Source organism: Pectinophora gossypiella, chromosome 3, assembly GCF_024362695.1.
Source record: "Pectinophora gossypiella chromosome 3, ilPecGoss1.1, whole genome shotgun sequence".
NCBI lineage: Eukaryota > Metazoa > Arthropoda > Insecta > Lepidoptera > Gelechiidae > Pectinophora > Pectinophora gossypiella.
The window spans coordinates 9,300,378-9,325,059 of record NC_065406.1 but is presented as its reverse complement, the minus strand read 5'-3'; the positions used below and the strand labels follow the sequence as shown (position 1 = coordinate 9,325,059).

The following is a 24,682-nucleotide window of genomic DNA, read 5'->3' as shown; positions in this document are numbered from 1 at the left end:
AGAAAGGCATGTAAATATCTTTTCAGGTTCTAGTAATGGACGCGGGACAGATGGTGGAGTTCGACCACCCGCATATACTGCTACAGAAGCCGGACGGTATCCTGCGTAGTATGGTGGATCAGACAGGAAGGCACATGGCAGAGACCCTCGGCAGGATCGCACACCAGGTAAAATTGCATGCTTATTATCCCAACCCTCAATGGAGCAGCGTGGTGGAGTATGCTCCATACCCCTCCGGTAGATTGAGGGGAGGCCTGTGCCCAGCAGTGGGACGTATATAGGCTGTTTATGTTATGCTTATTATCAGCCAGAGACGACGGATATTGAATAATTTTGGATTATGCGTTAGTTACGGATGCGGATATAATTTTTTGTAAGGTCAGTGAAAGAGTGGTGCAGATTCTGGTTCACTCCACTAAGTTTATTTTAAGTTATACCTGTCATTTTCTTATCCGCCGAAAAGAAAGGGACGGGTAATCAACAGGGATAAAATTAAATGGAACACACGAGATACCTTTTTAATTCGCCCGGGTTATTCATTCATTTACTCATTCTTCCTAAAATTAAGAGCAGTCAATCATCCGTTCCTTTCTTTTTCGGCGGATAAGAAAATGACAGGTATAACTTAAAGTAAAATCCAAAATCTACCAAAGCCAAAGACAGATAATATCTTATTCTTATGAATGAAATAATTTGTTTCAGGCATACGAAAAGAAGCATAAATCGCAAACAGCAACTTCTTAATAGTTATCATCATTAGCTGTAGGTTACGGTAAGGCGTTCCTATAACAGAAACGCGTACAAAATACAATGTAACGGAAAGGTGGCGGCCGCCGGCGCCGCGCCGCCGTACAATAAGTAAAACTAATTGCGTATTGTCACAATGTCGGCTGTTATGTGACTGTTTTATTTATACGATACGAATTATATTTTAAGAATATTTTAAACGTAATTAATTCCTATAGATGAATTATTACTAACATCCAAGTGAGATTTTTATAGGGGAATTGAATACCAAATTGTTAAGTGAGAACTGCTTACAATATTATATTGTCAATATACCTATCTCGAATAATGAAATAGCTGAAATTTTGTAAGGATTTTTGCTACAAGCAATGTCATGGTCCAAATAATATTCCGAGCTTTATACAAGACAATTTAGGTGCTAATTGTAATGTGTACTTAATTTTAAGTAAATTATACAAATGTTATTCGCAATGGACGCTATGTACTTTGTACTGTCTAAATAATTGAAGGATTTGTCTGATGAGATCATGTCTACTTACAAAATGTACTTAGTTTGTTGAAGTCCTCGTGTGAAACTAAGTTACTTAAGCAGTGGCTGTTTTTGATAATTGTAATTTTATTTGTAATATTTTTATGCAGTGATATTTTTAATTTCTGAGTGATATTTGCTGTATTTGATTATGTTATTTATGAAGTGCCTGCTATTGAAATTAGGTAGACATAACTATGAATCTGTTGGTTGTTGTTTATAACAACAAAATACAGTTATATGTCAACATATTTTTTGTTTCATTTACCGCTTACCCATAATGCATCACCAGTTTTACTATTTGTAAGAAATAGTTCAGTTTTTTACCTCCTACTGCTGGGTAATTGTATTTACAGATTCAATTTCAGCATAAAAACAAATATATTAATTTAAGTATTTTATTTTTCCATGTATACAATGTATTCACAATTGTTTTTGAACTTAAACAAAATTAAGATCATCTCTATGGAATGTAACAAGTAAAAATACAATACTACAAAATTATATTAGCTGACCTCGACGGTCCTCAATACAGACAAAATAATTTCGTTTTTATTATTATTATTTACAACCGCACTAATAATATCTTAACACTAGAAAGGTAAAAAAATGTGAGCGAACAATATGTAAAACAAATGCTATGTATGGCTCTTAATACACATAGTTTTTTTTAATTAACAATAATTGCCTATTTTGAAGCTTTTCAGAAATCATATACTGTCGGTCGAACTAAAATGCTTATCAAGTTAGAAGAAATTCTTCAAAAGTAAAAAGTAAGAAATAAAAATGAAGATAATAAAAAAGTAAGAAATTGTCTTCCATACAAAACAGCACATAACATTAGCTTTGCCTACAGTATAAAACCATTTAGAAAAGTACAACGTGAATGTCGTTTGACGACTCTCGTTTGTAAATAGTTTAATTTCCCTTAGTCGGATGCGCATAGGCACGTTTGAGCTATCCTCGAGTTTTACACACTGTCAACTCACTCGATCCATTCTCCGATACAATACTAGATCCCTTATCACAGTCCCTCTTCTCATCGCTGTAATGTCAACTCCCAATGAACAACGCAACTTAAAATTACTAATGATTTACAATAAGTACTACAGCTAAATAAGTTTGGCTGCGATCGTGACGTCTAGCGTCTATTATACAAAAATATTGCACAGCACTTTCACTTTATTCGAGATAAATTTACCAAATATTTGTGAAAATACCACACAACGTTCATAAATCGCGACATAAGCCACAAGAGAAAAAGATAAATAAAACAATAAATAGAGAGAAAGCTTCAATAAAATCAACATGTCATGATAGAATTTCCCCTTGGCACAAGAGAAATTGTAATGAAAATAATTTCGTAAAATGGTTTGAAACGTAAGACGCTGAGATCCTTAGAAAACTGTATACAGAATTCGAATAATCTTATGGCTAATTAAAATATCGTAATGTGATACAATGTTCGTTACACTAATAGCTACTCACAGTCTTGATACAGATTGGCAGCGTGTTGTCCATCAGTCGGGTGTCTGACACTCCACTGTCACTCCACTAGACACGGTGGTCACTTTCAGGGCGAGTGGTCACGCACGGTGGTCACTTGTCAGGGAGAGTCACGCACGGTGGCCACTAGTCACGCACAATGGTCTCTGCATAACCTTCGCTGCCTCCTCGCGAGGGAGGTTCACACCAGCGCCGTCATACTGCCGGAGCGCGAGTTTTTACTCTCTTCAGTCTCGGCAGCAGTCGATTGAGTCTGAAATACATTTAATTGTAAAGATTAGAAAATGAAAACCTATATCATCGATATGAGCTTTGAGATGTCTATATAAAACTTTCTTTCGGTTAATTATCACATATGCATACTTTTTAATTCTAAAAGTTTATTCGAGTCATACTTTTGTTTCAACAATCTCTCATAACTAGTATTAGACAGAATAGTTCAGTACAATTAGTGTTTTACAATAGCTTCAATGCGCGGTACGAATTATAAATGTCAAAGTACAGAAGCCAGTGTTGTGACATTCATTAGCATAGTGATCAGACGAGAAACGGTCTATGGTCCAGTTCAAATCCCGGTGGGGACATATCACAAAAATCCCTTTGTGATCCCTAATTTGGTTAGAACATTACAGGCTGATTACCTACTTGTCCGAAAGTAAGAAAATCCTTGCTTCACGCACGCTAAGCCGTTGATCCCGGTTTCTATTTAGAGATGTAAGTAAGTAGTCGTTACATGAGCCGTGTCAGGGGCCTATGGCTCACTCCCCGCTGACACCGGGGTTGATGAGGTTGTTAATCCACCTCACAATCCACACGATAGAAGAGTCGAGATTAGGCCGGGAGATTGTTTTCTATCTAACACGAGACATATGGAACCTTCAATACCTGTCGCTGGGCGTGCGGCGGCGGCGGCAGCGGCAGCGCGAGCCGCAGCTGCGTCCAGAAGTCCCGCTCGTGCACGTGCCGCCACGCCACCAGCCTCGTGCGGCGCAGTACCGCTACTAAGCTTTCGCCCGCGTCCTTCGCCTCGCGCTTCAAGTCTGGCAAGTCCTGTAACACGTTTCGACGTTTATAACTGACGCATATACAAGAGTTTCAAGCACGTTCAGGACTGAATAAAAGGACAAAGAGTACTTTTTCGGTTTTTATACGGTTAATAGAATCAGTACATCTATAATGACCACATTTATGACTAATTTATTTTTGTTTTTTTTTTTTATTTATTTGTGTTGTGTTTATTTATTAATTTAATACTGATATATTTGTTAGCTATTTGTTAGCAGTATTAACAAGTGGAAATACAGTGTAAGTATCCTTCTGGGGATTAAAAAGAGCCACATCGAAGTAATTCATCTAAAAAGCAATATTGCAATTTAACATTTGCGCATATAAGAGTAAGTGCGCAATGCAAACAAATGTCAAATTGCAATATTGCTTTCTTACATGAATTGCTTCGATGTGGCCTTTTTAACCCCCTGTTCCTTATTCAAAATTAAAAAATTATATATTTTTGACTCAAAACATACATTCAAACTTTTAGCAAATAAAAAATACAGAAAAACATGTTGGTAACGTATAACAATAAAATACCTATTTTTTTAACGTTGGGAAATGCGTTACACATACCACGCCGCCCGGGGGGACGACGTGTTTATGTGGGACTCCCCGGGTGTCGCCACCCGGTATACCCACTAAAACCCAACGGTGTTCCTCCTTGCCGCCGTGTGGCTGGGATACGGGAACGCAATTGCACACAACCGCGTCCCCGCCGGCGGGACAATAAAATACCCTGCCTCTTATACTAGGTAACAACCTTTATCATAAGAGTCAGAGTAAATTCCGACATATTTATATTTTTCGCGCCAATAAAATGGCGCCCAGCTCGGGACTCACCAGCCACCAGTACGAACAGATAGAGTACATACCTGCAGTAGTACGACGACGGGCGGCAGCGGCAACGCGCGCAGTTGTCGCAGCGCGGTGAGCAGCTGCGTGGGCGAATGCTGCGCGGGGGAGATCACAGCCACCAGCGACCGACACCGGCCCGCCTCGCCAGCTAGCACGCTGTACCCTAGGTCACAAAAATACACAAGTTAATAATTACGAACGCCGTCTAACGCGAAATAACATTAGTTGTTCATTGATCATTGGTGGTTGCCTGGAAGAAATTGCTCTAGAGCAATAAGGCCCCCCAAATTGTACTGTATTCGTGTATTATGTCTGATTGTTGAAATTTAGTTCTGTGCAATAAAGTATATTTGATTTGATTTGATTAATGCTTATGTAATAAAAATATAAGATCGTATCTAATGAAGACGAAGAAAACATATACGGCCGATAAAAAAGTCTAGGTGCCAATATCGCTGTCGTTATAACCCGTCCGAGTTAAATGAACACACGCGAGGCGAATCGGCAAATCGGGACTTGATCAGACCCTGAGGTATCACACCCCGGACAGTCCATACAAGTCTTATTAACGTGTAAGTGCGAGAGAGACAGACAATCCTCGTCTCTTTTACTCCTAAGTGAGTCATTTAAAACTAAAGTAAGATCCAGAGGGGATGAGGTCGATGCCCGACCCGAATTGGTGCGGGGAGTATCGTTACCGTTCTATACGTAGGTAGTATTGTTTATTATATAGAGGTATTAGCTGTTACCCGCAGTTTGCAAAATCTCGTCTTAGCGAGCACCTACGCCCTAAAAGAGGAACCATGTATAATTGCAAACTCCAAGCATTTGTAGTTTCTGAGATTTTGTGATGAATGAGTCAGTGACCTTTCTCTTTTATATATACAGGGTGTTAGTGACAACGTAACGAATACTCAGGGGATGGACAGACCATGATTTTGAGTTAATATCGAGTGGAATTTTCCGTCGCAAAATTAGTAACAAAACTTTTTTTTGTTACATTTTATATTTATAGTAGAGGTATGTGTACTCACAAGTGTCAGGGTCTGCAGGCAGCGGCACGGAGTGTACGCGGTACTTGTATTTGAGCGCCAGGGTGGGCAGCAGGGCGCCGCGCACCAGCTCGCCGTCCACGCTCGTCCAGCACACCAACACGTCGAATTCTTTCTCTAGCACTGAGGATATACGGAACGAATTAGATAGAAGAACAATATAGAAGATAGTACAAAGATAGAAAGTTTATTTTTTTTGGGTTCGTATTGGAATAGTTTGTCTGTTTTAGCAATATTTTGCTTTTTTACATCCTGTGCATCTAAGAATTGTTAAACAAATTTGTGTTTAGTACTTTTAAAACTGGATTCTTCTAACATTCGTAATTCAAAGTAGTCTGACAAGTTTGTTGTGAACCATTTTCTTCGTCGAATGTTATTTTACACTATTGCTTTTAAAGTTTTTAGTAAGATAGTCTGGTGCATACCACGAGCTCTATGCGCAGGGGTGCGCGCGCGGTCTCGCCAGTGCCTCGCGGTGAGCAGCAGCCGCGGCGTGCAGCGCGCGTGCAGAGCAGTTACAGACAGCAGCAGCAGTGCAGCTGCCGCGCCGCCCAGCGCTAACAGGCGCCACGGCACTCCACCCGAGCTCGACCACGCGCCGTTACTGCCCGATACGCCACCTGCAGAGAATATGTGATGAATGTAGATACAAACATACAATATACGCACACATGCGGCGTAATGAATGCGTCATTGGTGCTAATTCCTGTAAACACCATCTAATTTCATTTTAAGTTATATCTGTCATTTTCTTATCCACCGAAAAGGAAAGGGACTTGTTTACCCAATCGACAAGCATAAAATTTATGGAACACACGTCAATTTTAAATACAAATCTAAAACAACCGTTTAAAAATTTTACATTGCCCAATAACCCGACAGAATTATGTTGCCAGCACACGTCAAATGGTTTGCATAACAGCGAGATACCTTTTTGATTCGCCCGGGTTATTCATTAATTTACTCATTCTTCCTAAAATTAAGAGCTGTGAATCATCCGTCCCTTTCCTTTTCGGCGGATAAGAAAATGACAGGTTTAACTTAAAGTAAAATTAGGAGGCGTCTGCAAGAATTACACAATACACATTGTGTATGTACTTATTAGTGTGACAGATTCGAATCCACTGAATTCATGTTTGTACCATAGATAATTGATATCACGTGGTTTGCAGGATTTGTGCCCGGTCTTCTTTGTGAGTCGATGGCGATCGATACTAAATTTTTGCTGATCAATTGGCCACGCTTACGGCATTGTCAGTGGCTTCGTGAAGGTGTTTAATAGTGCAGGTGTTAGGGCACTTAGGACAGCACAAAAGGTGAGCCATGTGCCCGGTAAATGACAATAGGGTCGTCTAGTTGGCGAGTAGTGTGTGAGGGGGGAGTAAGGAGTGGGTGTATATATCCGGGGATACAGGATTGATGTTTATATTTGTACACGTGGAAAAATCATTAGTGTGTGTTTGTGTGCGTGTAATCAACTTCTACGACAGCCCAGAATAGCACACAGTATGGAAAATTCTAAGAAAGATGGAAATGGCATATTCATTATTTCCTTATAGGAATAAAAAAATATAAGTGTGTTCTGATTGATGTTTGTCATGATGACACACCCATATACAGTTGGGAGGAAAACGATGCATCGTCCTATAAGTACGTCAATAAAAATGTATACTTTATATTTTTTTACATTTTTAAGTTATCCTCGTTGCGATAAAACTCCCGCCGACGCAACTTTAGACCAAGATTAGAATAATATTTTATGTTACAAAATTGAAAATAATTAACTAGCAAAAAGTAGTGATTCCCAAGCCTCTATTTGTTACAACTTTTGCGTAACTGATATAATATGGAAAACGGTGAAGCAAACTCCATTAAGATATAAATCTGCGTACGGTCACGAGCCTTAATATGTATACACTTTGGTACCATGTCACATTAACTGTTTTGACAAATTGAACTGTAAGTCTCACTAAATGTCAAATATGTTAGTGCGACAGAGTCCTAAAGTGGGTACATTATATTGCTCATGACTGTACTGGAGAAAAAGTTTAAAGATCGACGAAGATATGTAGACTTTCTTCACCAACTAACAATTGCAGTGGAACAAGAATCATGTTTTTAGCGGAATCTCTTGCGTATGTTTCGATCTACACAATACAGAAAAACATCTAGTCAAAACATGTTTACCGTAGGGAATATTTATCATACCATTAAAATGTGTAGCTGAATATTGTTTTCATGTTTTTGTGTAGTATGTAGAGGAGATAGGGCGGAGGCACTTTCGAACGCACGAACAATCCTAGGTTTTCAAGTACTAATGAGTATAATGTCCACACGAATCGAATTCGTACAGAAACGCATCCAAAATACGACCGGTTTAAAACATATTATACAAGGTTTATGACACCATGCCGAATACTGAGGGGCATGACATAGCTCATGATTCTGAATTATTAAGTGAAATTTTCCGTCGCCAAAGTATGCATCTATATATTTTAAAAAACACTATTTCACGAGTTTTCCGAAGCTTTTTTTTGTGGTCACCCATCCTACCGGCCTTTGCGAAAGTTGCTTAACTTCAACAATCGCAGTCAGAACTCCTGAGTCCCGAGTCCAACGAGCTCCTAACACACTATCCTCAACATGCGGCTCAGTAAAATGTATACTCACTTCTATAATGCACAGTGACGTAGTTCCTGGAGACGATGGAGTTGCTGTGCACGACGCAGGCGTACGTGCCGTAGTCCTGCACCGACACGCGCTCCACCGTCAGGTACGCGCCGATTATGTCCTCCATGTCGTCCCTGGGCAAGTGGAAGTATACATTGACATTATAAAATTGCTTCCACTTTATATTATAGCACGCGACCTCCCGCATTTCACGCTTCTAACTTCAAAAATGACAAAGTTTCATACAAATTTTCAACACCCAATTTTACCCGTTAGAGGTAGAAAATGATGTGTGGAGGTTTCGCAAAATGTCGACTTAGTGAACACCTACGTCCTAGCACTTGTAGTTTCTGAGATTTCGTGACGAGTGAGTCAGTGACCTTTTGCTTTTTTCCAACAAAGCTTTTCTCGGCTGGCTTTCTCGGTACTGACGTTATTCGCCGCTATGATACACTGCAAAATAGAACAATACTTTTCGCAGAAAAGCCAGAACAAAAGGAATTACTCAGAATAAAATCTCACCGGGTGGTTTTAATTTCCGTCTGTGTAGGTAGAAGCTCGCCCTCCGTTCCGTTTGGCCATACTTTGTACCACCGCAAGTCGCTGCGAGCGTCTGCTAAGTACGATTGACCTGTAATATAAGAAAATATTTGCACAAAATTCATAGGTAAGAAAAAAGGGTGCTAGCTGTGGTATAATATTACATGAAGTTTTCCTGTGATACCAAGAAAGCATAGACCGCACCGAGGTAACACCGCAATTAAATACCAACGTATTAAGTAAAATTATGTAGCGATCAAAGCTGCGAGTAGAATCTCAGGGGATTGTTATTAGCGAGGTGTTTTAGTGTAGCGTAGGTATAAAGGGTGGAGGTAGATAGACGAATCCAGTTATAACTTTCCGTGAAACAAGCTTTTCAAATTGCCGGCTTTGATCGAGAAAAATCGCAATTTTTGTAACGTCGGGGTCAATACGATTCGGTAGTGATTTGGTCTAAACCGAGTTTAGCTTACGTGAATCGTTTACGTAGGTCTTCTAAACAATTTTTATTAACAACCTTTAGAGGACGCTGCTCTGGCGGACGTAAACTTAACCTAATTTTAGTTATAAAGTTCTTAAACTAGTGACGTCCTGTCTTACAGTTACCTAATTAAAAAACTGCAATAAAGAGATATAGTTAGTTTCATTCCTGTCAAATTAAGGTAAAATTAAGAAGGTGGTTGTCCGAATCGGCACCATTGTGTTTTTAAAGCATAATAATTCATTTATATGTAGTATCCAGGTTTCTGGTACGAATCAATTTTGACGTGAAGGTATTCCTTACTATATAATTATTAATAAGTAAGTACATACTCGTTACATGAGTCATGTCAGGGGCCTATGGCGGCGCAATAATAACCCTGACACCAGGGTTGATGGGGTTGGTAATTCACCTCACAATGTGTGGGTTGACACATAGAAGAAGTAACAACTAATAATAATTAATAAGAGGATAATTACTATTGTAGTATTATTTTATCCCATTTAACACTTTCAAATTTCAACGTACAAATTATTCAGGCATAAAGCAATATTAAGTTGCGTTACAAAGGGTCGTGTTTTATCTGTTCACGCACAGAGCGCGCGACAATATTGGACATTGAACATTGTTTTTTATTTTATCAAGCATTTGAATTCCGGGAATGAAATACGTAAACTGTTTTCACCATTTTCAACGGGGAACTTTCCAGACTAGGTTTCCCAAAAACAAAATATAGATGGCGCTGTACAGAGTTGCTTTCGTTTAACCTTTTCATTTTTTAACTAAATCTAAGCTTTGGTGCGTGATGTTGGTCGCCGTATAAGGGTTGGAGGCGGAGATCCTCGAGCTGGCTTTTTCCTCGCGCAGCGTATTTCACTTGCGGTCCAGAGAGGCAACGCTGCAAGCATAATGGGTACGTTCGGGCGGGGCTCGCCTTCCGGAGGGCTTTTTGACCCCTGATATGGTATTTTTATATATATTTGTGTATGTTGACGTATTTTAGTGTAGGTTTTAATTTGACTTTGTTATATATTTTATTAAAAAAAAAGAGTTATTGAAGAAAGAAAACCTGACATTACATGAGGCATTAACTAAATTGAATAAAACAATGTTCATTTTTTCCTGTAATTCTAAATAAGTAAATAGAGAGACGTGACGTAATGAAGAACTTTCCAGGGTACGTTCACAAAAACAATACAGTTGTACAGCTTTGATGTAATAATTATCTATTTTCCCATTACTCTGGTACATAATTGTTCCAAAACACAATGTAATGGCAGAAGCATATATAAAAATAATTGTTGCTTGATATTTGGATCACATTATGTATAGAATTATGTTGCTACCTAGTATATTGCTTCCCTTTTGATCAGAATAATAATGAGTGGAAGATGTAATTGCCTGGATGTAATAAAAATTGGCATCATTTGCACCCAAAAAGAAAGATGAAAGATGCATATGTCTGTTATCCATGAAATTTAAAGGCCGAACGAGGAAAAATCTGTACAGCGCCATCTATTTTTTTTTTGAGGAAATTAGCCTGGAAAGTTCCACATTGCATGGCTTGGAATGTTATGATTGTATACTTGGTATGTACTCACCAATGAGCGCCTCGCAGAACAGCCGCAATGGTTTGTCCTCCTCCAACCACTGGTCTTTGGAAATGTACATTGTTTTCGGTGCGTCGGTTGGTTTTTCTGTGAAACAATCATGCATTAACGTCGATACAAGTTTCCGCGAATGAAACACTCTAGTTTATTAAAAATTCACGGGCTAACGTAATTTGAGGGATACTAAGAAGTGGTAAACTGTGTGAAAATCGCTGGAATTCATTTCAGCCGCAGTAATTTTGTAGTTATTGAACCGTAATGTGTGTCTAGCTATGAGTAGATTAAGTGGAGCTTCTCATTTCTTTGTGCGATAAAAAAGGAAAACTATTTCGTTAACAATTATTAAATATTTTATTGTTATAATTATATTGTTTGTGTCAGTCTATCCACAAGTGTTTATTTGCTCCATACCCCCTCCGGTTGATTGAGGGGAAGCCTGTGCCTAACAGTGGGACGTATATAGGCTGTTTATGTTTATGTGTCAGTCTGAAAACCAGGTAATATAAATAATTCTCCACCTAAATATAGCACAGTGGAGCAGTTTGGTGGAAAACTTCATTGGGTTAATTGAGTGGAAGCCTAACCACGATTTATATTTCACTACGAATTGGAATTGGAAATGTCCTTAGAAAAGGTTTAGTACGATCTACTCTGAACCGGCGTGCGTGTGTGAAAAGATCGATGAATGTAGAGGAAGCAAGAGTAGTGTGTCAGGATCGAAGCAAATGGAATTCCATAGTCTATGCTTATGGGAAATAGGCGTGAGTTTATGTATGTATGTTCATTGTTTTAATACAATTCTTTTTTAAATAAAAGCACAGTATTATATTGTATAATAGGGCAATGGAAAAATATATCTAACTGTTCTTTTACGAATAATTACTGCTTTCGTTTATTATCGATTAATGTGAACCAAAATGCTTATGATCCAACTATTATTAAGCAATTATAAAAGATAAAGAAATGGGTGAATTCATGGATCATTTTCAAAGGCGGAATAATAACTTTAATGGCTCTGGTCAATTGTGTACGTCATCGGTTCCATCGATAAATAAAATGATTACGTATATGTTGAGTGGTTTACTTTGACCACAAACGTAAAAAGAAATAGGTACACATATTAACCTTCAATAAAGTCAGAACCATTAAGTCTTCAGAAACAATTGTTCATATCATTCACATACGTTTATTTATTCACATAAGCTCACGACTGTATCGCAATTGGTGTAGTCACAGGGACATTCATCGCAAGATGAACTTTAGTTAATAAACTGCCTATATACGTCCCACTGCTGGGCACAGGCCTCCCCTCAATCAACCGGAGGGGGTATGGAGCATACTCCACCACGCTGCTCCACTGCGGGTTGGTGGAGGTGTTTTTTACGGCTAATAGCCGGGACCAACGGCTTAACGTGCCCTCCGAAGCACGGAATCATCTTACTTTTTCGGACAATCAGGTGATTCGAGCCTGAAAAGTCCTTACCAAACAAAGGACAGTCTCACAAAGTGATTTCGACAATGTCCCCATCGGGAATCGAACCCGGACCTCCAGATCGTGAGCCTAACGCTCTAACCACTAGACCACGGAGGCTGTTACTTACTTGGCTGAACCTTAGTTAGTGGGTACTTATACCCACACTTCACCGAGCTTTCTGTTATACCAACGCGATAGGCGATGAACCGTATCGCCGTCTCTAATTGACAAGCCAACTGTGTTAGTGAAAACTGCTCTTAAGGTAAATTAACACCTCTTTGGTGCTGATTCCTGTCCACACCATCTAAGTTTATTTTAAGTTATGACTGTCATTTTCTTATCCGCCGAAAAGGTTGTAAATAGGTTAAGTTATATGTAAAAGTGTTTTTGTCTGTTGGCAAACCTAATAAAATAAATAAATAAATAAAGGAAAATGTCGGGTAATCGACAGGGATACAATATATGGAACACACATCAATTTTAGGTAGAAATCTAAAATAACCCTCTAACAATTTTACATTGGCCAATAACCCGACAATTTAGTTGACAGCACACTTCAAACGGTTTGCATACCAGCGAGATATTTTTTTGATTCGCCCGGGCTATCCATTCATTTACTCATTCTTCCTAAAATTAAGAGCTGTGAGTCATCCGTCCTGTTCGGCGGATAAGAAAATGACAGGTATGACTTAAAGTAAAATTAGGAGGTGTCTGCTGGTATCGGGGCCACTAATGCTTTTCCACGTGTACAAATATAAACATCACGCCTGTATCCCCGGATATATACACCCACTCCTTAATCCCCCCTAACCCATAACTCGCCAGCTAGACGACCCTATTTGATTCGCCCGAGTTACTCATTCATTCCCACATTCACTTTAAAATTAACAGGTGTCAATCAGCCGTCCGTTTGCGGTGGATAAGAAAATGACAGGTGTACCTTAAAATTAGGTGTCTGCAGGAATCGGGGCAGTAGATGCAAGTCAAATAACTAAACGACTACTACTGAAACTAAAAAATAGAACCTTAAAAAATTTGGTATTTATTGGTAGGTTGTAGTTATAGTTTGTACCCGCAATCTTTCAATTTTCACATTTTTCCTCATCTTATGGTTGTCTGGAAGAAATCGCTTTAAGCGTTAAGGCCGCCGTTTGCCATGTACTTAGTTAAGGGTCTTTTTGTGATTATTTCTTTTTATTTTGGTGCAATAAAGTGTATTTGTATTGTATTGATATTGAGGAGCTCGGTGGTGCAGCGGTAATCACGCTCGGTCTGCGATTGCTAAAGTTAAGCAACTTTCGCAAAGGCCGGTCATAGGATGGGTGACCACAAAAAAAAAGTTTTCATCTCGAGCTCCTCCGTGCTTCGGAAGGCACGTTAAGCCGTTGGTCCCGGCTGCATTAGCAGTCGTTAAGAACCACCAATCCGCACTGGGCCCGCGTGGTGGTTTAAGGCCCGATCTCTCTATCCATCCACAGGGAAGGCCCGTGCCCCAGCAGTGGGGACGTTAATGGGCTGGTGATGAGTATTGATATTTATAGAAGTGGATTATGTTTTTTTTTCTGGCGTACCTAGTATATCAACGACGACGGTGTGCGTCTCGCTATGCGTCTCGTTGCTCAGCCGGCAAGTGTAGTTGCCGGCGTCGGAGCGCGCCGCTCGCCGGGTGTACAGCGTCTGGTTGGCCGCCTCCGGGTAGAGTATCAGGTTTGACACCCCGGCCGACCACGGGTACGCCACGCCGTCTTTGAACCTGCGGGGACAAAAGGTTTTGAATACAGTAGACAAGACAAATGGAATTGCTCCGTGATCATTTGAAAGAAAGAAAGAAACGTTTATTATAAAGGCATTTACACTGGCTTCTAGTTCAATATTCTTCTATCGTCTGGGTTGTGAGATAGATTACCAACCCCATCAACCCTGGTGTCAGGGTTACTATTGAGCCGCCAAAGGCCACTGACATGACTCATATATCGACTACGTAATTACATCAGTAAGTAACCGGGACCAACAGCTTAACGTCCTTCCGAAGCACGGATCGTCTTACTTTCGGACAATCATGTCCCCACCGGGATTCGAACTCAGGACCGTGATCGTGAGCCTAACGCTCAAACAATTGGACCACGGAGGCCGTTAGTAGAAGAAGTTCAATATTAGCATTTTACAATTTATCTTTGACCTAGAGAAAATTAACTCGAAAAAAGTTCTACCTCGGACGGGACTTGAACCAACAGCTGTTGTCAAATCAAAATCAAAAGTGTTTTATTGCAATTATACAGTCCAAAAAAAAGATGTTATAGTTACATTATAAAAAGAAAAAAAATACAGTTCTTAGGTACAATTTAACCCAATCGGGCGTGCAACATTACATAGGTATGTACTTAAATATTAAAATATTAAAATTAATTTATTGTCAATCTAGTGTGCAAATTAATAACCTTAGCAAACAAATAGTCTACGTATTTAAGAAAAAAAAAACTATCAAATTGTCATGTTTACATAAATTCATATTTTATACAATACTATGTTGTCAAGCCGGGACGAGCGTGTTAACTATTACACTAACGGGTCCTCCTCCTGTCCATGCGAAATTCCTTCGATCTATGTACCGTCATTAAGCCGACGATGTCCACTCGCTCGTCCCGGCTTGACAAGAGCTGTGGTTTCAAGTCCCGTCCGAGTCAATTTTTTTTGATCTAATTTTCTCTTTGTGAGTTTCCCTAAGCACATGTGAGTGTTCTAAACACAAAAATCTTTGACCTAGTCTATATTAATGGTTTATGTTTATATGGCATGCGCAAACGACGGGATAAGACGGTCTTTTTGACTGCGAAGCAATTTTTGACGCCATGTGCGCTTGCGGCAGTATACGATTCCTTTTGTTCTACCATACCTCGTATATTCAGGCCTTAGATATCATACAATTTATGAATACCATTCTAAGCTACTGCAGTTTTAAGATAACATTATTTGGTGGTTCCAATTACTCTATACAAGTCAATCAGATCAGTTATTCTCGTTTTGAACAAAATTTTTCAAACATTAATAAAGTGCTTCTGAGAAAATTGAAGCAAGTTGCTATTTGAAATAAACCAACCACTTGAAACCAATAAAAATACTTTGGAAAATAAAATAAAATGATGTTGAGTAAGAAGCCTTAAAATGTACAACAGCAATCCAAAGTAATTGCTTAAGTAGCAAGCTTAGCAATGAAGTCGCTAAGGGCAATGAATAACTCCGCTCTCAATTAATAAAAAACTCAATTTACCGGGCTTTTGCCCTTCATCGATGAATTGTCCAAATAGACTAAGAAATAAACATGTGCGAATAAAATACTGTCGCCACATCTACAATTCAACCTACATTGGTTTTCAGTTGGGTAATTAACGGCCTCTGTGGCTCAGTGGTTTAGCGTTGGGCTCACGATTCCTCCGGACATCCGGGTCCCGGGTTCGAATCTACAGCGACAAGAGCGTGGCTCTTAAATTAGTGATGATGAATGTGATCCAAATATCAACCAACAATTATATGTATTATATAAATTAACGGTCTTACAATTTATTTTAGGGTGACGCATGTACATACGTTTATATATTTTAAGATAGCTCGTAGGATCTTGGAATCGGCATGTAGAATTTTTAGGAATAACGGCCTCTGTAGTCTAGTGCTTTAGCGTTGGACTCACGATCCGGAAGCCCCGGGTTCGAATCCCGGTGGGGACATATCACAAAAATCATGTTGTTATCCCTGGTTTGGTTAGGACATTACAGGCTGATCACCTGATTGTCCGAAACTAAGATGATCCGAGCATTGGAAGCACGTTAAGCCGTTAGTCCCGGTTACTACTTACAGATGCGAGTGAGTTATCGTTACATGAGCCATGTCAGGGCCTTTGGCGGCTCAATAATAACCCTGACACCAGGGTTGATGAGGTTGGTAATTCACCTCACAACCCACATGATAGAAGAGATGGGTAATTTAAAGTAAAACAAAGCTTTACTAGCTTAAAGCTGTTTAGTTTATACAAACGTACGAGATCTTTTAATTTTTCAGTGTCTGTTATACTATAGTTGACTCGTAAAAAACTAAAATTCATAATTACAGAGTTCATTTTAGCGGAACTAAGGTAGCTATATAGTAATCGCATGTATCTAATGTCATTGCATGTCATCTCCACTCCTTGTGTGCAGGAAATCATTTGCAGCAAATGGAGAGTTATTCCGAATGCGCCAGGGCTACTTACTGCTCTATTAGGGAGATACAAAAATATTAGCAACTACGCTCAGGAAGTTGCTTAATAAAAATTAAAAGCAAAATATCTACCTTTTACGATACAAGCTGAGAAAAAAAATAACGATGATTTATTTTTTGAGTAGATTCATAAATGATAGAGCATTATACTGGCAGCCCTGGGTATGGGCGCGGTGCGGCGTAATACAGCTGTCGATGACAGACCCAGTTCCGCGAACACGGGATTACATTAGCTCATATAAATGAGGAAATCACGATTCCAGCAATTCTCGTAATGCAGCAATTATAAACGGCATACCGTCTCCCAGGTCGTACGAAACAACTCATACCAATGTTTAGACGCACGAAATTCGCACTAGCGTGAACAGCTGCGAAATGTTCACCGTATCCAGTTTGTGCAAACAAAACGTCGCGCAGAGCTAACGATTTCAGTGAACAGCAAAACTTAGCGGTAGCCGTTTTTGAATCGTTTGAAAGTAAAATAAACATTTGAGCGATGTTTCATAGCAAGGCCACGCGGGGATTGGTTCCTAGAAGCGGAGCGCAACCTGGCCTGTATCCACCAGCGCCGCCGCTCTACGAAGCCAGCACGTTCTCCGACCACAAAGGAGACTGCAGACTATACGTTACATAGTTACGAACACAAGTACTCCGTGCTATATCCTATCCCGCCACATTTTCCCTGGAAGCCTCGCCTCGCCCGCCAACCGGTTTGCAGAACTCAAATAATCTTCGACACACAATAAATAAAGTTTTGATACTTGTACACAGTATTAATTTACACACGGTGTTACATTTTTGTTCGAGTTTCAAAGAAACGATCGCATGACGGGGGAGAGCGGGCGAATATTTTTAACTTTTTCAGGCAACTAGTGACTCATACACTTAATGTTTGATTGAGTGAGCTTGTTTACATACACACACATGGTACACCAACACTACACAAAAGTTTTATAAAATGAAAAAAAAAATACCATGTGAGCAGTCTAATAAAAGTAAATTAATAAACCACTACGATTCGTCGGCTTGCGATAAGGATAGATATATTATTATGAAAAGTTGAAATATTAACATAAGTAAATATTATGGAGATTGTGATTCGCATATTAGCACCATATATGTCAAACGTACCTGTTTGTATGTCAATGACGATATGTCAATATCAGTGGCTGGAGTATTATGAAACTGCAAACCTTATGTCACAAAGGCTAGAACAATAAATAAAAAAAGCCTGCATGCCTACAAAGACCCACTTCTGGCTATAACTTCCCTTTGCTCATGCTATTAGCTTTGACTCTATTCTATCCCTAGCCGCCAGCAACTTTGACAATAAAAACTACACAGAGGTGCAAAAATTTCCATTTTACTATTCATTTCGAGTTACCTATCCGCCGTTAAAGGTTATAGCTATTTCGAAGTAACACTATAAATAAATACTTGGTACCTGTAACACGCTTTAAGTGCAGATTTAAAACGTGGGTTGTATGGATTATGGATTACATTCTTCGATATCTGATAGAGGGAGTTTCCCTTCACCTGAAGATATTTATACTTTATTATTCTACCTACCAGCAATTCAACATCTATAGATACGGTCCGCCTATCTATCGTAGGCATATTTAGATAATATTATTGTTTTGGCAAAATAAGAATATGTGAAATATTTTATGTATAGATAAATTGTTATTATTGATTTCAGTAAACTACAAAGCTGTACGTAATAATGCTTCTAAATAATAATGTAATATGGCCCATATAAGTATACTCCACCAAACCGCAGTGGAGCAGCGTGAATGGAACATACTCCACACCCCCTTCTGATTGAGGGGAGGCCTGAGCCCAAGGGGGTTAAAATGGCCACATCGAAGCAATTCATCTAAGAAAGCAATATTGCTATTTGACATTTGTTTGCATTGCGCACTTACTTTTATATGCGCAAATGTCAAATTGCAATATTGCTTTCTCAGATGATTTGCTTCGATATGGCCATTTTAACCCCCCAGTAGTGGGATGTATATAGACTGTTTATTAAAGTATCTGGCTTTTGGTTGAATTGCTCATCTTTTGTGTCAATATTATTGTAATTGTCTTGCGAACAATAGACAGCAAAATAATGAAAAATTTGAATAGTATCGTGTCATTATTATACAGGAAAAATAGTCATGACTATGTGAGCCTAGGTCAACGCGTCACTGCGTTGCGTCATTTTTATAAATCGAAAATGAATAAAAAATACTAGAGAGGAAAATGTCGGTGCTTATTAGTGTGAGTGTGTGAGAGCCAGACAAGGGCCCGGTGAGGTCATCTGCAGCCTGCCTCGCATATTTCCCAAAACGAACCGGTCTTTGACCCGGCGGGTTGCACTCTCCCGAGCCACAAATCATCCGTCTACACTCCAGTAGAGATGCATAGTGCTTTGCTAATATCGGCAATATCGATATAGGTAATAATCGAGTTATTAGGTTAGGTAAATCGCTTATTTATATGCCATTGTACTGAACTAGGATAGGTCAGAAGTCACGAATGACGACACACGTAAAGCAAATTTTTAGAGAAGTGTATTCTGTCGACAATATATAGTTTTATCTATTCGCCTTTGATAACAACTCTATTGTAGAGAGGTACCTTCTAAATAACTCTCTCTATAATTACGAAGGTTAGCACATAATGTGTGACTACAATAGGTTGACATTTATAATGATGTAATTTTTTAAAAGCATGTTAAAACATAATGATCAGTATTTTCAATTAATGTCTCATATTATTGTTTTCTGCACGCACGTTTTACACAGAATATCGGTGATAGTTTATATAGTTTATAAGTTATACGTACTTCGATTACAATAATAATTATACGTAAGGATATGACGCACAGGTGCTTGAGTAGTCCTTGATAGACATAAGAGGCCGAATGTTTTCGATATACGAAATTGATACACGTTACGCATCCCTATAGTCGACACAAAGGATGCACTTACACGGCGCGCCGCGCCGCCGCCTTTATCTGTCCAGGTGCTAAAAATTCAGACAAGATTCATACTTTCTTTTACACGATCTTCATTGAGTTTTATGATTATGAACGTTGTTACATTTTATCGCAGAACTTTCCATCAATATAAATTCTGCACGCAACGATTTCAGTTTTTGTCTCCAGCTTAGTGCGTGCGAAAATCAACAGCTTTTATTAACAAAATACTTCTTTATACGATACTACATAAATATACAGTTGTTTATGAAAAAGAGCTACCTGGGTATTTATTTGGTTTAAGACCATAACGACATAATGATACAGTTAGTTTCACCTTTTCAAGGGTTCACAATACAATGCTTTAAACTTCTACTTCCGTCGACGATTCTATTCACAACTACTGCATTTTAATACCACACAATGTAATCTTTCTCTTTGTAAAGTTTCTATTTTGTCATAATTCGAAAATATTATCTGTGGGTTAACAATATTTCTAAAGAGAGGTCGTGTTAAATATTACCTGGTAATTTTAGTTTTTTATACATTCGTTTAATAATAAAATAAATGTAATGGTGTGTTATAGAAATTCAAAGGTACACTTGAGCATAAAGCAGACAGACAGAACAAAACGATTAATGTCAGATTGGTTGTGTCATCATTTAAGCCGTGACGCTCGATATAGAATTAGGAAAACCACGGGAAACCCCCAGTATACCTACTTATACCGACGCGGTGAGACCCAGACATAACCATCAGGTACTGAGTACAATGATATCAGTGCTAATTGCGACAGCTCCGGGTTTTTATGTAATTAATGAAATTAATCTCGCAGATTCCACTGAATTCCACATAAAAAATATGTAAACTCATCACAACTATGTTCAAGGTTGATTAATGTCCAAAGTTCAATGAACCTAAACAGGTTTAACCTTCAACCAGAGCGTCTGCAGGTAGGAGTTTTTACATCTGAAGAGGGCCGGACTAATTGGGCTGGATATCAAATTTCATGAGTTCCAAAAATCGAACAAAAAATTGCATCGCAAAATGTCCAGCCGGTTGCGAAGACAATTACTTTAGTGGGTACAGATGTAATTTAGTTTAGTTATAATTGAGTTATTTAAAAATATATTGGAGTGAGTGGAGGCGAAATGGTGCGTCGGCGGCTAATGAGTGTGATGCAGATTCCGTGAATTAATTAGGACTAGGGGAGGACGGGGAGAGGCCAATTTGACAGTGCCCGAAGAAACGGCGCGGGCGCAACGCGGGTCTTTGTTGGCAATGGCGCTGATCGTTTCTGTGAAGCCGCGCCAATTACGACAGCAGTTGTCATGTCACACACGGTGTATAAAATAACGACATCGCTCCCGCAGTCGCACGCTCGCCGTCACGCACCGCCGGCAATCGTAACAATTTACTAGGAAAAGTTAACATTCCACGTACCACCGATTGTTACCATTTTGTGTACATATTTAAGGAAAATCGTTATTTGAAATGTACGCTATGTCATTCATAAACTGGGAATTGAGCACCTAAAAGCATAAAGATAAAGAATACGTACGGTGCACACAACCCAGCCACACGAGGATACCTATTGTGTCTCTCCGCAGGGATCATATTATAACATTAGTGACATCTCCCAACTTCCAGCTTCCTGGAAGCGCATGACTGCACCTAACTAGTTTTCCGTTCGCTGCCGTCGCTATTTGCAATAGGGGTGTAGACGAATCCGAAACAGAACTAAATATCTGAAACTATAATCGAATTATTTAAAGTTTCGAACGCAACGTTCAATCAATATTATCTTTCGTGTTGATAAATGCTCCAAGTTTTTAATCAGGACAAGTTTTGACAAGTTCTAGCCTGTATGAGTTTGTTATTATTACTTATTATTTAAGTAAGGTCCTACTTCTTCTTAATACTTCTATATCAACATTATTGTGACTCATTGTAATAGGCATTGGCGCTTTGCGGTTTTGGAAAGTTATTTTAGTCATTGGTTTTTCATACAAAAAATAATACCTATTCTATTTAAAATATTTAAACGTTATTTTAAGCATTTGTGTAGTTATAATAACCAACTATTAACATCCGTATCACCATATCCGAAACATAAAATGTAACCCACCAACCCTAATTTACAAGCACTAGTGCATTTTCTGCATGTAAGCACTTAGAGATTGATATTTATCTGGCTTCTAGGAGGCACTCGTCAACGAATGAACTTAGTCACATTATTGAAATAGTACTCATTCTATTTGAGAAAACCTTAATGCTTTAGTATTCAAGACAATGGACAATCCGATTTCGGTTTCTATTATTCTTTGTGAATGGCGACTCGTCGTAGCGACACTTTCCCAAAATAAAAAAACGCTCTAGCTGTGATATCACAGTTCCTTGAAGCAAATTACGACCTGATACTGGTATAGTTATAAAAAATCTCTAATGAGAACATGAGGAGGCACTGATTCCTGCGCCGCGGTACGCTGTTTACAAGAAAAATGCATTTAACCGGACGGTGTAGTCCCACTTTCAGTAACGGTGTCGCCGCTCGTGGTAAAGTTAACAAGGAGAAAAGTAATCGACGATCGTGCACGCGATACTGCACACTCGCCGTGCCATTCGCGATAAATCCATGATTTATTGTCGCTTCTTCGCGAAATTCACCAACCGTTACCTTGCCATTGGAACATTTAAGATATTAATGGTAAATCAATGTTTATCTAAATGGAAGTGGCGAGTAATGAATAACAATTATTGTCGGCTGTTGTGGTGCGCGGGTAATTATCCGTATGTTCAGAATTCCTGTTCATTTAATAACAGAGTTGAGAGTTGCGGCAATAACACGGAGCGATGGTAACGAGCGTTTCTGCGGTGCCAGCGCGGCAATTTCATACAGTTAGCGCGGTTTAGGGATGCGCGCACTGGGAATATGAAACGTTCAATGGAGCGATTAGAAAACCGCAAAGTACAGGGTGCAGGCAAAAACTTGGTCGCGGCTGCAGCGACTGGCAGCGGCCGTGTCTGACACGAAGCGACGACGTGAACGGTTTATCTTTACTCCCGGTATAAGTGCAAGCAATAATACTTAGCGACCAATAACTCCGTCCAATAATAAAAGAACACAGCATAGCTCATAAAAAGTAATGATACCAGCAAAACGGGAAACGTATGCACGCAATAAACTCGATACATGATCACCTTGCCCTGAATATGCATGCAGACCATTTAGGAAATGATTCAATATCGAGTCGGATGCGTCATGCCGCCGGCCTTCGCTTCGGGAGACGCAGCGTTCCCGGAACATTAGCTCGCATCGCTTAGGTATAAGAGGATAATCTAACAAAAATGCGCATTCTTGGAAATCAGACATAACAACATAAATCATAGCACTTTAGTTTCTAATGTTAACGTTTGCGGAAAGCGCGAGAGAGTCGTAAGTAGGAAAGGACTGCAGTGAAAAAGTTTCTAGAGGAAGGCGGCGGTTTGTAGTTGCGGTTTGGTGTCCGGGGAATGTCGGGCCGGGTAATGTTGCATCCCGGAACAGCCAGGTGGCTCGGCTGCGTATGGGCAAGGAATGCTGCAGCCGCCGCAGTGACATCGCGCCTGGGAACACGTCGCTCGCCGCCGCACCACCACCGCTACACCAAACCTGATTCAACTACGCACTAATGGCTCCCCTGCTACCTATCGTCCACATTCAACACTATGACGCGATACTACCTAATACAACTATGCAATAATAACCAGAGAAAAACTTCAATCGCTCCTAAGTAGCTTTTGCATAAACCGATTTAATCACAGCCTGTATCTAGGCGAGAAACAATGGGTTCATTTTAATAGGAGAAAAAACGTCATACTTATCAGTGAATCTTGAAGCCACTTCATTGGAAATCGGTAGGATCTATGAATATTAAATTAATATCAGGCTGACAGTCCGGTAAAGGAAATCGAATGTACAATTTACAAATATAATTGGTAATTTTTACAAATATGAAAGTGGTACAGGATGGTTGTATTGGTTGTGTATGGACTGTGTAATGAGTTTGCAATGGTAGTTAATTTTGGGTGGCCGGAATTGGTTGCTATAAGCAGGTGCGTGCGGCATAGTATACACCTTTGTATTCAAATGAGGTGAATGCGTTCTATTGCGTAATAGGAAACAGGAACCATATACAAATTTTAGGAAGCTATCATTTGAAATGCTGATCAGTACAGAGATAGCACCGTTTTTCAACGGTACATTGACCGGAAATTACTGACATATGATATCTATATATAGAAAGAAAGTTACCCGAGCAAGAAATTGCATAACATATTGCGTAAATAAAAGTATACGCTTTCATTGATAATATTGCTGCCATAGCACAATATACTAGGTAGGTAATTTGTAAGGCACTCAATGTGAATAGCATACCTGTGTAATTTCGCATTATATCTGTTTTATTATCCGTCATGCACAGCGTTAGGCATTCCGATGACATGATTATCATGGAGAGGTTCGATACTGAATCGAACAATAGCCATTTAGCATTCGGTAGCCGCGGGTTGTTGGCTCTGCGTGAAACTGCAAGTGCAGAGGAATTTATTAAAGCTACGGATCACGCGACGAATGCTAAGCAGGGCCGCCGCATGCGTCGTCGCCGGCTGAGGCGCGGCGGCCGGGCACTACTCTGTGCGAAATGTTAAATGTCCGATTCCGCGAACACGCCGGAAATGACCCTTTCATTATGCGCGCCGGGTGCGTGAAGTGATCGATTTGGATGGCACGCACTCCGGCGCCGGTCCTCTTCTCATAACTCGCTGATAAATATCGTTTACAGGAATGGGCAACCACGGTGCCTTAGGTTAATGAAATTAACAGTTGTTTCTTGGTACTCGATGTGCCTTTGTTTGAACAAACATTGAGTATAGTATAAAAGCGTTTTATATTTTACGAGGAAAAAGCG

The 24,682-nt window shown here is 39.5% G+C and overlaps 2 protein-coding genes across 4 annotated transcripts in view; one reads left to right on the top strand and one right to left on the bottom strand.

Annotated features, from left to right (window-relative positions):
* The window catches only part of LOC126381789 (ATP-binding cassette sub-family C member 4-like), a 32,297-nt gene extending 30,770 nt beyond the window's left edge, over nucleotides 1–1,527 (top strand). For all 3 annotated transcript variants that reach the window (XM_050031269.1, XM_050031268.1, XM_050031270.1), the window contains 2 exons: nucleotides 27–167; nucleotides 703–1,527. In XM_050031269.1, coding sequence (XP_049887226.1) covers nucleotides 27–167; nucleotides 703–744 — 183 coding nt within the window. In that variant the 3' untranslated portion in view covers nucleotides 745–1,527. The remainder of the gene's footprint in view (nucleotides 1–26; nucleotides 168–702) is intronic.
* A 133-nt stretch (nucleotides 1,528–1,660) lies between these two features.
* LOC126381795 (fibroblast growth factor receptor 3-like) overlaps nucleotides 1,661–24,682 on the bottom strand; it is a 43,402-nt gene continuing 20,380 nt past the window's right edge. The window contains exons 3-11 of the mRNA XM_050031281.1: nucleotides 14,089–14,270; nucleotides 11,035–11,130; nucleotides 8,935–9,043; nucleotides 8,413–8,546; nucleotides 6,168–6,362; nucleotides 5,725–5,865; nucleotides 4,708–4,853; nucleotides 3,668–3,832; nucleotides 1,661–3,035 (exon numbers count right to left, since the gene is read on the bottom strand). Of these exons, the coding sequence (XP_049887238.1) occupies nucleotides 2,964–3,035; nucleotides 3,668–3,832; nucleotides 4,708–4,853; nucleotides 5,725–5,865; nucleotides 6,168–6,362; nucleotides 8,413–8,546; nucleotides 8,935–9,043; nucleotides 11,035–11,130; nucleotides 14,089–14,270 (1,240 nt within the window). The 3' untranslated portion in view covers nucleotides 1,661–2,963. The remainder of the gene's footprint in view (nucleotides 3,036–3,667; nucleotides 3,833–4,707; nucleotides 4,854–5,724; nucleotides 5,866–6,167; nucleotides 6,363–8,412; nucleotides 8,547–8,934; nucleotides 9,044–11,034; nucleotides 11,131–14,088; nucleotides 14,271–24,682) is intronic.